The sequence below is a fragment of the Vespula pensylvanica genome, chromosome 5, assembly GCF_014466175.1.
Source record: "Vespula pensylvanica isolate Volc-1 chromosome 5, ASM1446617v1, whole genome shotgun sequence".
Classification (NCBI taxonomy): domain Eukaryota; kingdom Metazoa; phylum Arthropoda; class Insecta; order Hymenoptera; family Vespidae; genus Vespula; species Vespula pensylvanica.
This window is the reverse complement of record NC_057689.1, coordinates 6,295,008-6,313,019: the sequence shown is the minus strand read 5'-3', so window position 1 is coordinate 6,313,019 and position 18,012 is coordinate 6,295,008. Positions and strand designations below refer to the sequence as shown.

The 18,012-nt window shown below is 38.6% G+C and overlaps 1 protein-coding gene across 2 annotated transcripts in view; it reads left to right on the top strand.

Annotated features, from left to right (window-relative positions):
• Window positions 1-4,130: 4,130 nt before the first annotated feature.
• The window catches only part of LOC122629312, a 32,719-nt gene continuing 18,837 nt past the window's right edge, over window positions 4,131-18,012 (top strand). For both annotated transcript variants that reach the window (XM_043812624.1, XM_043812623.1), the window contains exon 1: window positions 4,131-4,265. In XM_043812624.1, the coding sequence (XP_043668559.1) occupies window positions 4,228-4,265 (38 nt within the window). In that variant the 5' untranslated portion in view covers window positions 4,131-4,227. The remainder of the gene's footprint in view (window positions 4,266-18,012) is intronic.

Below are 18,012 nucleotides of genomic sequence, written 5' to 3'. Positions count from 1 at the left end.
CAGCAGACGTTGCTTGGTAAGTAGACGAGCCGGCTACTGTGCAAACACCTTGTTTGCACAAAACCTGCGATTTGCGCAAACGTCGTCTGTAGCTTTCGCGATGAAAAAAAAAGAGAAATTTCTTACGGTTACCTGGATTCACGTAGTTTTCTGTTTGAGATCATCAAACTTTTTCTTTTCCGAACCGATTTCATTCAGTTTTATGACTCGAAAGAAATTGATTTATTTTATATTATTATCGTTCGATCGAAATAAAATCCTATTAATAAATAAACGATTACGTTTTTTCTGCAGACTCTATGATCGTTTTATGGATTTAAAACTATTCCTTTACCAATATAAACTCACATGCTGCGAACAATTCTTACATTAACGCGTTCTATTACAAAAGGAAAGGGTTTGCAATAACGAAGAACGAGTTCTGCGAATCTGATCAAACGTTCTCGCTCGCTCTCAGAGATTATGCTCTTTGCATTCAGTAATCGCTAAATGAGAAGAGTTAGAGACGTTTCTTTCTAGGCTTTGCGATTTTTTCTCTTTCTTCTTTTTTCTCTTTTTTTATTTTCCTCGAGGCATGCCGTTTCCATCGGATTTGAAATTCTCATTCTCCTTTGATGGGAAATGGTCCGGTCGAGAAAATCGTTTAAGCTGCGTCACATTTGCATTTTTTTGCTTGTCAAGCTGGAAGATAGAGAATACAGAGAGACAAAGAGAGAGAGAGAGAGAGAGAGAGAGATAGAGACTGGAAACTCTTTCGATAGTAACACGCTCTTTATCGGCATTCTTCTCCGATCCTGTAGGACCTCGAGAGAAAAAATTGAAAAAAAAAAAAAAAAAAAAAAACGAGGAAATCGTTGCTGAAGTGGGAAAATGCGGATGGGACAGCTAAAGTGAGAGAGAGAGAGAAAGAGATCCTTCTATCGATTCTGTCTCGGGAATTAAATCGAAAGGGAGAAAGGGAGAGAAAGAGAGAGAGAGAGAGAAATACGCCGACGGACGTATCGTCGAAAGCGTTTCTTTTGTTCGTGACGAGCACTTTTCTCGATTAATTTTCATGTTCGGAAAAAAAGCAAAATTTCCTATGACTACGCGGACTTCGCCGTTCGTGTTGTCGTCGTCATCTACTCTCATTCGAGATAGTTTTTTTCAAACGTTTCTCCTTTCGCATCTCTTCTTCGGTTCGCTCGTTGAATTTTCGTGAAAAGAGACGATTCCCTTAACGAGAGCTGGAAAAATTTGCAGGGGGCAAGAAGAGGAAGAAAAAGAGAAACAAAATTCGCGATACGAGGGGTGCTCCGCGTGGAAATAAAAAGAAAACAAAAAAAAAGAGAAAGAAAAGAGGAGAAAAAAGAGAAGCAGAAGAAAAAAAAAACAACCTAGGGCGACTTAGACGGGCCTTCGTACAGGCATACAAAAGTGCATCTCGTCGAGCGTTAGAATCTTCTTCCGAGACGAGGGAAGAAAAAAGAATAAGACAGTGCCGGCAGTCGTGCCGGTAAAAAGAAGAGGAAGAAGTGGAAGAAGAAAGATCGCAAACACGGAAAGTAGAGCAGTCGAGGTGAGTGCACGCACGGGCACGGTGTGTTCCGGCTTCTATGAAGGAGGCCCAAGCTTAAATCAGAGCTAGGTATTTAGCTATATATATATATATATATATATATATATATATATATATATTTGGTACGTACATACCTAAGATAGGAAAAGGAGAATAAGAAGGAGGAAGAGAATGAGGAGGAGGATAAGGAGGAAGAGGAGAAAGAACAAGAGAAGCGAAACGAGAAGACCAGACGGAGGCTGATTTCGAAAGAGCCGAAAGATTATTACGCGTTGCCGTTAATGAAAAAAGGAAAAATAGAGTCCTTTTCACGCTCTATGCATCTTTCTTCCTATCTATCTTCCTCTCTCTCTCTCTTCCTCTTTCTTTCTCTCTTTTTCTATTTCTACGTTTTTCTCTTCCTTCCTTTTTACGTCCCTAAGTTCAAAGTGGAAAGAAGCACGAACAAAAGATACTTTCGAGAAATTCAACGTCGACCAGACGTAAAGCTTGTACATATGTACGTATCTACCTACCGGTGAAAATCTTTCGAATATTTAGAAAGGAATTGCTACTATTACTACTAGCGCTACTACTACTACTATTACTACGTGATGCTTTGGGATTTGGAATTTTAACGATCGATAAAAGATGTTGAAAGGAAAGCAAAGATACAAAAAAAGAATTGAGAAAAGCAAAGAGAAAAAAGATGAGAGATAAAAGAAAAGATATGTGGACAATATACGCGATAGGAAAGTTCCGTTCTTTTATACATAATATTATATACATATAACTTTTTTGCCTATTTTCTACCCTACATCTTTATAAGCAGCTATCCGTTTATATGTAAATAAAACGCTAGCTCCTTTCGAAGAGATAATAAATTATAGACGGTAGGGTAGGAGGAGATATTATGGGTGGGCATAGGAAGGTAAAAAAACGATTATGACGTAGGAAACGTGAGTTTAACAGATCGAACAGGCTTGCGATTTCTCGTAGCCGATGCAAATTCGTACTACTTTGCTTTCACCCCTCTAGAATTAGGTACTTATCTATAGGTCTTTGGATTTCCAATTGACATGAATGAGAACGAAAGTTATACGATTTTTCTAATCGGCCATCTCGATGTCTCGTGACGTGAAAAACGCCCGACGATAAATCATTTCTCGATGGGTAAACGTAACAGGAAGGAAGAAATCGATCTCTCGAGTTATGATAGTTGTCTCTCGATTCTTCTAAACGAAGAAGAGAAGGAGGAAGATGTAAGAAAGAGTAGTCGTGAAAATACGAGGATCGACTTCCGCTCTCAAACTCGCGACAGTTTAGATTTTTATCTCGGACAGGAAAGCTCGTTATCAACTGTTCCGTTAAAGATGTAGATGTGATTAAGAGCGATCGACCGAGATCGCGAGTAGATCTCTTATTACGAACGAGAATCGTTTATTTCTCTTCTTCTCTCTTATCTTCTTTCTACCGATGAAAGAGACGTAGAGAGAGAGAGAGATAAAAGATGAATAGACCAGGAGGAAAAATGTTATGCGATATTACCGCTTGAATCCAGAACTATAGAAAGCACAGAAATACGAGAATCCATTCACGAGTGATTTACGTTATCTTAATTGAGAAAAGAAAGTAAGAAAGAGAGAAAGAAAATAGAATTTGTTAAGAAGAGATATAAGAGAATTACTAGGATAGATAGGAAGAAGGAAACGATCGAGAAAAATCTCATTAGCGCTGGTTTCCAAGCTGAGGAAATTCATTTATATAAGTATAAATATATATATGCATCTGACATTCGAGAGGAGCATTTTCTCAATTTGCCGACTCGGTAATTTTTTTCCAACGACTATTGGACTTTGCCATCTCTTTTTCTTTCTATTCATACATCAGCAACGAACCTTAAGGCTCGCGCGGGTGTCTGATTGCAAACGCGGCAGAGTGCCAGGCAGACGGTTCTGTCAATCCCCCACCACCAGTACGATGCCGTCGCTACCGAATGCCTCCTTCACTACCACCAACATCAACAATATCGCCATCGCTACTACTACTAACAGACCGTTCCTCCTCCACTTCCACCGCCACCACCTCCACCACTACCAACTCCATCGGCGGTGGCACCGGCAGGAGGCCACCATTGCCACCACCATGGAAACCGACCAGACGACGACGAATGCGCATTCTGACTTCAGTCCAGCCGACGGTTTCAACCTGTCAGGTCGCACAGGTGCTGGCAGGCGTGGAGAATAATAGAATCGTTTCGTCGATGCGACCGTTCTTCCCTCATATTTTTTATTGTTTATATTTCGCATACTTTCGACGAGTTTATCGTTTGTCTATCGATCGGCCGATCGGTCGGTAGAACGGTCTGTTAATCGGTCGGGAGAAATCGGTTCGATGAAAAATTTTTTAAATCGGTACAACATCGGAGTGAACTTTTTCTAGGAGAGGAGAGTATCGTCGTGAGTAGAGAGGACATATCCTCTCTCTGTCTTTCTGTTTCTCTCTCTCTCTCTCTCTCTCTCTCTCTCTGTCTCTCATCTTTTTTTACACACACGCATACGAACGAACGGACGAACGTAAGCTAGCTCTTCTTCTCTTCTTCTTCTTCTTCTTCTTCTTCTTCTTCTTCTTCTGTCTGGGAGTGTTAACAAGGGCGTGCTCCAGGGCCAAGATATATATGGAACTACCCCATGGATAGTAACATGTCTACTGCCGCCTTCATGCACCGGTATGGGAACTCTCAGTTAGATCGATAACTTCTCTATTTCTCTCTCTCTCTCTTTCTCCCTCTCTCCCTTTCCTTATGGCTTCCTGTTCCTTGTCCGCGCCCCAAACATTTGCCCGTTCTACCTTTTCTATCAAAATCGAAGATGTATGAAATTTTTGAGATCGAGTTAACGAGAAAGCGAGAGAATGAAAGAGAGAAAGAGAGAGAAAGAGAAAGACTCGTTACTTGTTTGTTGCTATGCAGAGGTATGCCGTTTTGGCGGTACCAGCCACGGCTGTAAAAATATTGTCGCAAATAACAATAATTCAAAATCTTCCGTTTTTCGATTGTTGCGTCAAGTGCTATAACCTTGGTTATGGCATTTTATCGTTTCTTTTATCATATTCTTTAGCGTTGACGAACGACAACGACAACGACAAAGACGACGACGACGACGACGACGACGCAACGACGACAAGGAAGAGTCGTGTATTTTGTTTCCATGTGAGCGATACGCGGTCGATAATGAACTCGCGCTGGCTTCTACACGACCGGTGTGTCCCTTTCTCCAAAAGTGCGTGCGCCACAATTTCGTTCGAGCTTGTTCTCAGTCGTCGTCGTCGTCGTCGTCATCGTCGTCCACCCTTGGCAAAGATTCCATTTTTAATTGAAACATACCACGGATACTTCGCCATTAACCACTATGAAGTCGTATCTAATTTCTTTCATTTTTATTTTTCCCTTAGGTTTCTTTTTTTTTTTTTCGTCTAGTACCTTTCCCAAATCGCGTTTATCCGTTCATAAAGGTCTCTCGGCTTTGTCGGGACAAGTGCCTCGTTCAATCCTCCTCTCGGTTTCAGAGTCACCGCCCTCGTTTGTACAACGTGCCTCGTGAAATGCGACTAATACGCAAATAACACCTCTTTCTCTTTCCTTATATATAATGTATATATCTCTCCCTTCTTTCTCTATTTATTTTACATACGAACGAACGCACGTGTAACTTTGTTAATAAATGCTAATGCTTCGATCGCGAGAATTATTACGCGGAAATATCGTTCCAGATATTCTCGTTAGAGGAGGAAGGAAAGGTGGGAGAGGAAAGTTTCGCAAACGTAAAATGTATTCTAATGTTAAAACGTTGGAGTTTTTTGTAGTGAAAAAGATGGTAAGATGAGAAGAAAGAGAGAAATGGAGACAGAGAGAAAAAGAGAAAGAGATAGAGATAATAAGAAGCAACGTCTTACGAGCGACGTTCGAGAAACTAAGAGGCTATTTGGTAGTCTACGGCATTCTATTAACCTGCATTTTCACGAGCACCGTCACCTGTTCTGTTCCCTTGGAACAACACAGTGTCGAATCGGACCAGCCCGCTTTCCTTGAACCTGCGGATACCGCAGCCATTGACCGCGACTCTTTCCTGTTCTCCGTGACGAAGGGGCGTGTATGTACGCTCCTTCTCTTTCTCTCTCTCTCTCTCTTTTTCTTTCTCTTTTTTTCTCTCTTTCTCTTTCTCTCGCTCGCACTAACTCTATCCGTCTTCCCTTCTCTCGATCTTTTTTTTCGAACATTTTCTTTATTACCATCTCTTTCCAGTCGGGAATACGCTTTCGAGAGACGCGATCATCCCGGCACAGATTAAAATCGTTACTACGCATCGCGCAAAATAAGATACCGCATTCCGTGCAACCATCGACTTCTTCTATATGTGTCTACTACTAAGTTCTTCGTCGCATATATATATATATATATATATATATATATATGTGTGTGTAAGTAGAAATATCTATCTATATGTTTCGCGATACGTTGTGTATCACGATCGTTTGAGAGAACGAATCGACGTTACGACGTTGCTCCGCGTGCGACCGTATAAAATTACGGGAAATATCAACTGATGAAGGTCGTGGCTGGTAGAGGCTAACGAAGCGATATTTGAATCGAGAACGAGTCTAACGTAAAAGATACATACGAAGAGCATATGAGGCGTTTCTGTTTGTTCGAGTTTTTTATCTTTACTTTTTCTTTTTCTTTCTTTCTTTTTTTTTTGTTCAAAAATATCTCATGAGAAATATATGCTCGAATTAAAAAAAATTATGCGACCATGACGGCGATAACGTACGCTAAAGTAAAGACATTACGTTCGTTATCCTAATCTCTTGGAAGCTTTTCATGGCCGTTCGCAAAACAACAACGATCCGTAGCCTTCCTGGCCCCTCGTTCGAAGGGGGCCGAGTATGGTGCGCTTAGTCACTCTCCGCATTAATTCCCACCACGTTACCCTCCTATCTTCGAGCCCCACTTGCGAGCCCAAAGTGCATCCCCGTGTTTCAATCGATAAGAATGACTGCAACGCGGAGGAGACGCGTACGGAGACATACAAAGGCACCAAACGGGTAATCGATACGAGTCTATCTCTCTTCCTATCTCTCTTCCTTTCTCTCTCTTTCTCTCTGCTCATCTCTTTTATATTGTCGTTCTCTTTTGCTCGAAAAGAATAGTCAATTCGATATCCGACTAATTCGTTATATATCGATTTCGAAGATTGAAACTTGCTTCCGATTCGAGTAGAATTTTTCAGAATTGAATTACACCGTATACAACATCGTATTTAAATTTTCCGAGCAGCTATAGGCAGTCAATCGAGATAAGTCCTCCGTTGTTTTACGACTCAATCGTTAAAGAAACACGAGGTCCGGCAAAGTGCAATCCATTTGATACAAATCGTTTGATCGTAGTGGTATAGGAACGTAAGTACTAGTCCTTCGACCTTCATCTTTCTTTCTTGGCGACGTATAAATTTCTCCGTCGGTACAACAAGATGTAGGGGACGAGGATCGCGCGCTGGAATTTATCGAAGCTCCGTTCGCATTTTCCTTGCGCATATCTATCTACTGATCGTGCGTTACCTCACACCTATATATATATATATATATATATATATATATATATATATATATATATATATATATATATATATATATATATATATATATATATATATATATATATATATATATATATATGGGTTGCGTCTGATTTTCGTCCTGACACTTAAATATATATATCTATCTGCAGACATATAGTACGTATGTATATTATATACATATATGGACCTATAGTTGTAAGGGCTTACATCGCGCGTTGGGTTGCATCTGATTTTCGTGTATATCGTCCGAGTTGCACGAATAAATACATTTTTTATTTTAGATGAAACAATGAATTTTATCAAAGCTTTATATTTAACTGTCGTTCTATTAGATAACTACTATTTTATCCTATTTCTCTTTCTTTCTTTTCAAAGAAATACGTTTTAACGTAGCCGAGTTATCGTTAACTCCATTCAAAATGCAAATCGAGAATAGTTGCTTTTCTTTTCCTTTTTACGTTCCTACATTTTCGATATTTAAAACGGTCAAGGCACGTAGAACATTGTTTCTTGCGAAGAACCAGGAATGAGCGTCTAACTGGAGCACCGATGCTGGAGGACGATGGAAAAAAAGTCATGGCTACGGTAACCGGTCATGCGCTCTCTCTCTTTCTTTTTCTTGCTCTCTCTCTCTTTTTCTATCTTTCTCTCTCTTTGGTTTGCCGAGATAAGAACGTGATACTTTGAGCGTTGCGGAAAGAATAAGGTCAACGGCTGGTATTAGGCCCGCATTAGACGCGTTAAAAGTGCATTCACACGAAGCTAGAGCTTCGTGAAACTTCCGATGCTACCGGCACGTAAATAAGTATGTATCTGCAGCACGGTTCGTGATGTGAATTTCGTTTTATTTCAGTAGAATTAGTCGATCGTGAGAGTAACACGTTCTATACAAACATAATGTAATTCTGCATAAATAAAGTGGAAGGTCGAAAAACTACGTTTCATTGTTAAATTTTTATCTTCTTTGGGAATTTCGTAACACAGCTGTAGTATTCCTTCTCTTTTCTCTCTCTCTCTTTTTTTTTTTTTTTAATCTCGGTGTAATAAATTATTTATGAAATACTCGTAATAGAATTTTTAACTTCGTTGAAAACTTTTTAACATCGCTAAATCCTTTCTAATTTCGATTGTTACTTCGACGTAGTCAAGTATTTCGAAAATAAAAGCAATTAAATCGTAATATATTTAACTGTGAAATTTTCACGAAGCGATTAGATTTACGTAGTATTTATATTGGCTTGTTCAATTTTTAGCTTGGAAGAATATTGTAAAGCCATTAGATTTTTTTAATCACGTTTGTTTCTTCGATGCACGAGAGCATTCACGTACATATATATCTTTGACGAATAGGGAGCATGAACGACGACGATCCGGTAACGGAGAACTGCAAAGTGAAACTCGCGGAAGGTTTCCTATAGGATTACACGAACATCCATGAGAGCGAGCTCAGCCTGGTCTGGTCCGTTTATGTCGGTACCGAAACTCGTTTTACTCGTCGAACGATATCGAATACCGGGACGAGGAACGTTCTTGTATTTACTTACGCGCCACCCGGAAGATTGATCAAACGGAAATGGTCCACGAAGTTTCTGCGAACTCCTGAGATTCTTCCGAAGTTCGAATATCTGCTTCCGTTCCTCGAAATTTATCGATGTCCTTCGTTTATTACGAATTGAGAACATTCTCAAAGTCAGACTCTTGCTCAATCCTAAAGTAATTTATATATGCATTTATTGTAATTATTAATTAAACTAAAAATATATTTACATATTATATAATATATAAATAATGTAAGATAGATAGAGAGAGAGAGAGAGAGAGAGAGAGAGAGAGAGAGAGAAAGAGAGAGAGAGAGAGATATGTAATGTAAGATATTATTATATACAATGCGGAATTTAAGTATTTGCACAATAGGAATATATTTCCACATTTTTCATATTTCTACTGTGCAAATAGCGAAGTTTCTCACTGTATATAGATAATATGGAACATAGCTATGCAGAATAATATGTAACAGATATTTACATATCTACCTATGTAAAAAATTTCATTTACTTTCCTTTCGATTAAGAAAGAAAGTAGAAATAGATGGAAGAAATAGATTTTATTATATTTAATAGAGACATTTATTAAGATAAAATGGAAGAGCGATAATTATCAACTTTCGAAATACCATCGTATTTTAGAAATAAATATTTTATATACATAAATAGAAAAGAAATAGATTAGCAAGGAATATATGGAGAAAATACGAAATGTTCTATCTAAATATGTGAGTTTTTATGGAAAAAAAAAAAAAATAGAAATCGACGTAATCTTTAATATCCGTTAGAATAGAAAGGCAGAGAGTTTTCGTGGTATTGTTTCTACCTTAGAAGGAACAATACCCATATCGGTAGATGATGTTTACTAGTATAGAGAACCCGGAAGAGGGAGCAAAGAAATGAAGAAGAAGAAGAAGAAGAAGACGAAGAAGAAGTAGAAGAAGCAGAAGAAGAAGACTGATAGAACGGGTCGAAGAAGAGTTAAGAGAGTTACAAGGAAGAGAAGGATTATTATAAGTCGACGCATCGAGAAATCTCGCGATCGATTCGCAGAAAGGTACGGCCTCGAAGCTACGAGATATTTCCTGTCGACGAGTTTCCGAGGTGTTTGACTTTTCTACGATCTAACGTAGGATCGCTACTAAATGACCGTTAAACGATCAACTACGATTATCTTGATCAGATGTGTGTGTATATATATATATATAAATATAAGTATAGATGTACATATATCAATATATCTATACAATCAGGTTTTAAATCGATAAGATTGAAACTTTATCGAAGAAATCAGAGACATCGATGCTCGCATAAGATCGATAGATCGATTGAAACCCTATCCTATTATATTGTAAAAAAGAAGAAAAGGAAAAAAAAAGAGAAAATCAATGTCTACGTAGGATCGATAGATCGACCGGACAATTTAAAAAAATTTTTCATACGTTCAAGTTCGATCCTTTTGAATAACGAAACTTCGTATAATCTTGATATCTTATAATTTTCCCAGAGAAAATCTTAAGACGGAGAATTAAGAAATGGTAGGATCGTTAGAGGAAATCAAAGAGAAACGATGTATAATTTCCGAGCGGTCTCCGGGAATGCTCCGAGCACGGCGCGGAACGCAAGGAACGTCGTTCGCTCGAGAAACGACCCACGTCTCGAGCATTTATCGTGCAAACCCGGAAGATCGATGGAGAGGAAGTCGTTCATAAGCGTAAAACACACTCGATGTCGTTCGGAAAATAAAAACGATCTTGTCTAGTACACGTCGATGACCACACGAACCTTCTCTCTCTTTCTCTTGTTCTCGTTCTTTCTTTCGTTTATTCACTGACTCTTTAAAATTATTATCGATTATTTGACGGAGATATAATCTTTCTCGACGAACGATCGCTCACATTCTAAAAGCTGTTTTATTCATTTTAATAATATCTCCTTCAGGATTATCCGAACGTACTGACATGATAACACTCGGTGCTACGTAAGTAAAAGCGAGTCGAGCAAGCCTAATGCGCTTTTACGATCTCCAAGCATTATCCTATTATTTTCTAAGACCGTAAGGCTATTATTAATAGAAGTTAGAAGAATCATAAGAGAGATTTTAAATGACCATGTATATAATACCGATTTTGACGATTCATTTATTTTACGCTACGCGGAATTATCTATTTCTTCTTAGATATTTCTTACTCTCGATATTCGAAGCAAGTCGAATGGCAAAGAAAACGGTAATTATGTTTCCGTGATAGAACGACATTCCCTGACGTGGATTAGCATTCATCGTTTCGACTAACTAGTGTTTCGAAGGGAGTCGACAACAAAGGGAGGAATGGGATTATGAACGAGATAGTGCTATTAAACGACGAGAAAGAGAGATAGATAAAGAGAGAAAAAGAAAGAAAGAAAGAAAGAGAAATAAGGGAGAAGGGAAACGTGTATACGATCGTGGCAATAACAGTGCATTAACCGCGACATTATGCATTAAGGAGGACGTATAATGAGAGAGGTCCTCCTGCATAGTCAAGACTGCCGCAAAGGCCGTAAGTTTCGTAATTCACGCGGTGATTTTGGGGCCAAGCTGTGCAACCCAGCCGAAAGAGAAAAAGTGTCGGCCTACTTCGTCCGTCATATTTATGAGAAATGACAATGGCGAGCGATTCAAATTGGTAGGAGAAAAAGAGACAAAGAGAGAGAGAGAGAGAGAGAGAGAGAGAGAGAGAGAGAGAGAGAAGGAAAAAGAAAAAAAGAAAGAAAAAGAAGATGTAAGATTCCAGTCTAAGAAGAATAAAAATTAAATACGTTCGACTCTACGTCTTCTCTCTCTTACGTCTCTACGTCGTCGAGCCGTGAGAAACGCGAGTAAACTTAAGAGTATACCTCGTAAGGAGAACGTTAAAAGGAACGAAGGTATGCGAGGATAAGAAGAAGAAGAAGAAGAAGAAGAAGAAGAAGAAGAAAAAGTAGTAGAAGAAGAAGAAGAAGAAGAAGCAGAAGAAGTAGTAGTAGAAGAAAAGAGAAGAAAGGAAAGGGCAAAGCAAGCAGGGTGCTTCAAGGGAGATTAGCGCGATGGGATTTAACGCAACCACATACGGCGAGCACGCATATCATTGGTACTAAGCAAACGAACGAATCTCCGCACTTCGTAAGTCATTATTAACTCGCGTAATTATCCGCTCGAGCCGAAGATGGTAGCTCCCGTGCGGGAGCTCGAAAAAGACGAAGAAGAGGAAAGGTAAAAGGAAGAAGAGGAGGAGGAGGAGGAGGAGAAGGAGGAAAGAAGGAAAAGAAGAGAACGTTGCTAAGGATAGGTATTTAAATTGGCCTTAGTCAAGGGAGATACGCCATCCTTTGGAGGAACGACTATAGCCGCATGCGATTATCTCAAAATACGTCTCTCGACGTATTCCAGTAACTTCCTTCTTCCTAGTCCTTTCGAGATCATCCTCCTCTTTTTCTTCTTTATTTCTTTCTTGTCTTCCCTCGTTTTTTTGTCCTTTACTTTTTTTATATCTTCGATCATTCTCGAATCAATTTCCATTCGATTTTTTCAATCGATATAACGTTTGTTAACTTTCCTTTGAAATCTCTTGCCGAGCGAAAGTTCCGACAATTATATCGCGAATTTAATCGTCCGCGTTTTCCTTACTTCCGCTCGATAAACCGGAGAGAGAGAGAGAGAGAAAGAGAGAGAGAGAGAGACCCTATAAATGCGTGCTTTCTATAAAAACGATTTTACGCAAAGTACCTATGTAAGTACGTACAACAACGTACTACACTCGATTTACCCAGTCGCGATTTTACGAGCGATTTTCACGCGTACCTACTTACACTCACCGTTTTCATAATCGTCGGCCACCACTTCTTTTCCCGTGGTGAATTACGAGCCGGCGACGTGGGAAACGTCGAAACTTTACGACGAGACGTTCTTTCCGCGCGCGCTAGCGTGCACTGATCGTTCAAGAGACGCCGGGAAATCGGTAATAAATTGAAACGAGACGACCGATTCGATATTACTTTCAACTCATCCACGATGATTTACTTTCTATTTTTTTGTTGTAACTTCGGCGAGCACTTTTCTCTATCGTTCGTTCGTTTTTTCTTTTTTATAAAAATACCTAGAAAAATAAAACGATTATAGTAATTTAGAAATGATTTATCTCCAGTATTTACCTCTCGTAAATATATCTCTCGCATAATATATATATATATATATATACATATATATATATCCAATTTTTGATAGATAAATACCATCCGTAGCTTATTGTTAGCACGAAAAATTAAAAACAAAAAATAGAAATTTATTCAGTAACGAACAGTCGACTGCACGTGCAATCGAACAGCAACTTCCTCTTTTGTTGTCCGAAACTCGAACACCTGCCGCACCATTCGCTCGACAATTCTGAGAGCCACGTTCTCTCTTCCTCCTCCAACTCTTCTTTTTCTTTTCCTTCTTCTTTTTCATCATCGTCATCATTTTCTTTTTCTCCTACCTCTTCTATTTCACGCCAGTATAATCCACGTTTTTCTGACAGAGATCTTTCGAACGATTGGCGGAACTGTAACACCCGTGTATAACGGGCTATTGTTTCTCTTCTCGCATTTCGAGCGAGTTCCGAAACAATACTATAAAAGGTCGCTTCGAGATTGGTATATCGAACGAGTAGATCACGAAGTCTAACCTGCGTAAAAAGGGTAAACTCATTAGTTCCCGTTTAACGACGCGTTTAAGTCGATCGTAAAAGCTGTCTTTAAACCCTTCCTGCAAACATACACGTGTACATACTTATATATATATATATATATATATATATACACACACATATATATATATAATATGCAACGTGTTCCACTGGCCGTATTGGAAATTCAGGTGCGTGAGAAAATTCGAGATATCGAAGAGAGATGACGAAGTTACGAAGAAGAGGAATATTGCATAATTACGGATTGCGAGGACGGTGTTACGTCGTTCGAAAAGTGGAAGTGAAGCAGAGGAAGATGTACTTATACGTACGAACAAACGCATATATATATATACGTATTCGTAAAGAGAGTGACGCTAAGTTTCTTTCTCTCTCTCCTTTTCTTTTTCTTTCAATGTCCGTCTCTTTCTCACGCATGTACAGGTGGAATCGCGAAGGAGAATACACACATATGTACGCTTACACGTTAGCGAGTAAAATGCTTCGACGATCGTTTTATATAGCAACAGCTGGAATACAAATACACGAGAGCGTACGTGTGTCATGGGAAAGGTCACTTAAAAATCTTACCTCACACTGAGCGTTCGCGCAAGCAGTATTAGCGGAATCTCGAGTGGAACCCAGTCGGTTATCTCTTTAGATGCCACGGAATGGAAATTATATCCACGACGCGTTAGGATCGCACACCGATAAGAGGACCGCCGTGCCGATCGTTTGCCGTTCTTCTTCCACATCTTCTTCTTCTTCTTCTTCTTCTTCTTCTTCTTCTGCTGCTTCTTCTTCTTCTTCTATTTCTCCTTTTTCTTCTTCTTCTTCTTTGTATTCTTTTTCCAAGAGAGCATCTCCAGTTTAACTTTCCAAGCTCAGTCTACCATGACGATGAAATATGTTTCAAAGAAACAAGATTCGATCGATAGATCGATAGATCGAAATCGTGGCTGGGAATAAATCGGTAATTAAACCTTGCCTCACGCATTTTCTTTTTAACGCCCATTCCTGAACGCTTTTACAATAATAATACTTAGAGAGAATCGAGCTTAAAGGTCGATTCACTCCGTTCGTGATCATCGACTCGCGTTAGTGTTCCTCGCTAGAATGCTTCGGAGTTTTATATAAATATGTATACAGTTCTTTTTTTTTTTTATCATAAACCAGATTCATTGTTGTTTCGTTATTTTTGTTAAGGCTGACTATGTATATATTAACTGTATATATATTAAAAAGGAATCGATCATTTCGTTTTACTTCGTTTCATCTTATTAATTTCGAATGGATGGATCGTTGATATGGTCCAGCAAACTTTCGCTGTTCCTGTCTTCCGGTGAAAGATCAAATCCAACAGATGAGAAACGTTAGCGAGGACGAAGGAAAAGGAAAGTGAAACTTTCTTGACGTTCTCTTTTAGAGTCGATCTTTTTTTTCCTTTTTTTTTTCTTTTTTTCTTCTTCTTCTTTCATTGTCTTTTCTTTTTTTCATTTATTTTAATTTCACTGGAGGACCAAAAGGATTTCGATGATTCGAGAGAAACGAGTTGATTTCCGATTCGACGGAAAGTAAAGGAAGGGGAGATCAAGGTTAACTCGAAGACGGAAAGAGGTCGATGATCTTGAGAGGATCGACGAAGACTTGTGAATCGAATTCTTTGCCGAGATTATATCTCTTTTAAATTATGTGTACATACGACGATGTACAGTGAATCGTCGTCGTCGTCGTCTTCGTCGTCGTCAATAGACGTAACTTTGCGTTTATATATCTAACCATATGTATACATATACATATATAAACGTTATATAACGCGCATTGATCTTACGTATTATCCTTCAAACTTTACTATAAAGACAACGACAAGCTTGTTACGAACTCGGATCGACCAATTGACGCCTAGAAACTTTCCTTTCCTTATACGATGAACTCGGTGAAAACCGCGCGCTCAGCCACATTAGGATTAGGATATATACAACTGACAATTATTCGCCGTATAAAGGGAAGTGGAATCGTGCCGAGCAGCGCGGAAAAGAATCCAACGATTTCTCGGAACTTTACGACACGCAAGATCGCACCTTTTGTTTCTCCTGTAATTTTCGTCCTGTATTATGCTATTGCGAAAATGCGTATAGTAAAATTGCTTTATGCGCGAAATTAATGTTGGTAAGAAGAAGAAGTATGAAAAAAGAAGCGAAGCAAATGATCTCAATGCAACAAATGTTCGACGTAACTCTAATAACTTATCGCACTAATTGATACGATTGAAATTTGTAGAGAATGTTTTATATATACTACTCGATGTGGAATAAAAGACGAAACGAAACAAAGTGCGTTTAACAATATTGAAGTTACAAATTGCGGTCTGTGTGAATAAATGAATTAAAAAAAAAAAAAAAAAAAGGAAGGAGAATATCTACGGTCACGAGGCGACATACATACCATGGATAACTGTAGTTTCTGAACAATTAATTCCTACGATGGGATCTCTTCTCTCAGCGGATGCGTAACGTGCATCGAAGCGATGCGACTTTAATACCGTGCATATATCGGACACAGAGGATAATTGCTCGTTAGCCGAATTGTCGATCCGAATATCGAGGATCGCGAAGAACGTGCCTCCGGGATTCGAGTCGAGTTTCGATGGCTTTCACCGAGAAAAACGAACGAGTGATCGCTTGTTCGCACTCTCTCTCTCTCTCTCCTCCTCTCCCTCTCTTTTTCTTTCTCTCTCGTGAATTTATGCCAAGAAATAAGAGAGATCGATATTGCTCGATCATAGATTTGATCGAACATCGTAATTTGAAATTTGATAAATCTATCAAGTTCCTACAATCTCCATTGACACTTTTACACATTTTCTCTTTTTCCCTATTTTTTCCTTTGCTCCTTTTCTTTCGTACACATCGCATTTCGTCGCAATTTCCCGAAGTACATACTCGAAAGAGAGTTCAACGAGTTCCGAGTGCGTTCTCCCTCTAGCTCGAAAGTATGTACAGAAGCAGCAGCAACAGCAGCAGTGGTAGCGATAGCGGTAGCTCGGAGAGCCCGTGTACGGGCAAAACGAGCGCAATTAGTATCGCGAAACTGGAACGATCGGCGGCCAGGCGAGTCTTGAATATACATGAAAATTGAAAAACATTAATGCGCTGCTCGACCCCGCCTTCTTTTTCGCCGTAGTTTTTTTTAACGAACCTGTCGTAGAATTAAGAAAGAGAAAAAGAGAGAAAGAGAGAATGCGGATATTTCGTAGAAGAGTTTCCTCGAAATTTCTACGGTCGGTAGTTTCAAAACGCTTTAAATTTCCGGTTTCTTTCGAACTACAAAATTTATTCGCAAATTTCCCGTCCGTATTTTACGTTAACAAAACTATCATTTATTCCATTTTCCTTCTTTTCTTTTCTTTTCTCTCTCTTCTTCTTCCTCTGCTTCCATTTTTTTTTCTTTCTTTCCATTTTCTCTTTTTTCTCGTCTCGTACCCAGGACGACTCTCTTGAGATTCCTCTTAAGTCGGAGCGACTTTGCAGATGTTCGCGATTATGCTACGAGGGCAGCGCGAGAACGAGAGAACGTGCCATTATTGTCGAAAATTGCACGTTGAATTGAAACGCGTGCCTTCGAAACGGCTTAAGGCGGTTCGCCCGCCATATGCCGTCTTTATGAACGTGTTTCTCTTATTTTTTTTTATCAGTCATAAAGAAGACAAATAGGAAATGAACATGAAACAAAAAATGAATAATTAATAATAAGTACGATTAGTCGAGTTAACAATCGAGAAAATAAATTAATTAAGATTAATATTAGAGATAATTGATCGTAACTAATTTTTCTAATTTAACCCTCTATAAGATAATTTTTATTCCTAACTACAAAAATATTATAATGTGATGTAAAAGTTATCGTATAATTTATACTAATACGTATGAGTATTATATTTTGTATAGCATTTATACCATAGCAAATTTAACTTTAATAAACTAAACTATATATACAGTTTAAACTCTCTATACTAATTGCAAGTATAATCAGTCAGACGGATTTACCCACTAGCAGTGGAGGCGGTCGCCTCGGGCTTCGTAAGACAAGGGTCCGCACACGATAATATATATTTATGTTATACAATAAATTCAATTTAATATCTGATGGTCGATATATAATTTTTCTTTTTCTATTTACGACTATAATCAAATTTGTACTCTTCACTTTATCATTTGCATGAACAATTGAAGCGAGAAAGTATATATTTTGCATAATTGATTTATTTTAAAAAAGGGACTCTAAAAATATATAACGCTTTGAATCTCTTGAAGGCTAAATTCGCCAGTGAGTATAAGTGTTACTTAAAAAACATTCAAACTACAAATATGAAGTAATAATCGTAAAAAATATGAAACTTTAAAGTTACATAATGTTATAGAGGGTTAAGAGATTTCATGCTAAAGCTATGCGAATGTATTTTATATGATTGCAGTTTGAAAATCGATGGAAAAGACTTTTCCAGAAAGAGAAAGAAAGAGAGAAGTTTTTCGTGGAAGGATAAGATGCTTCGATAGGTCGGTCGAGTAGCATGCTTTTCCTAATGAAAAGAAATTAGCCGTATAAGAAGTAGG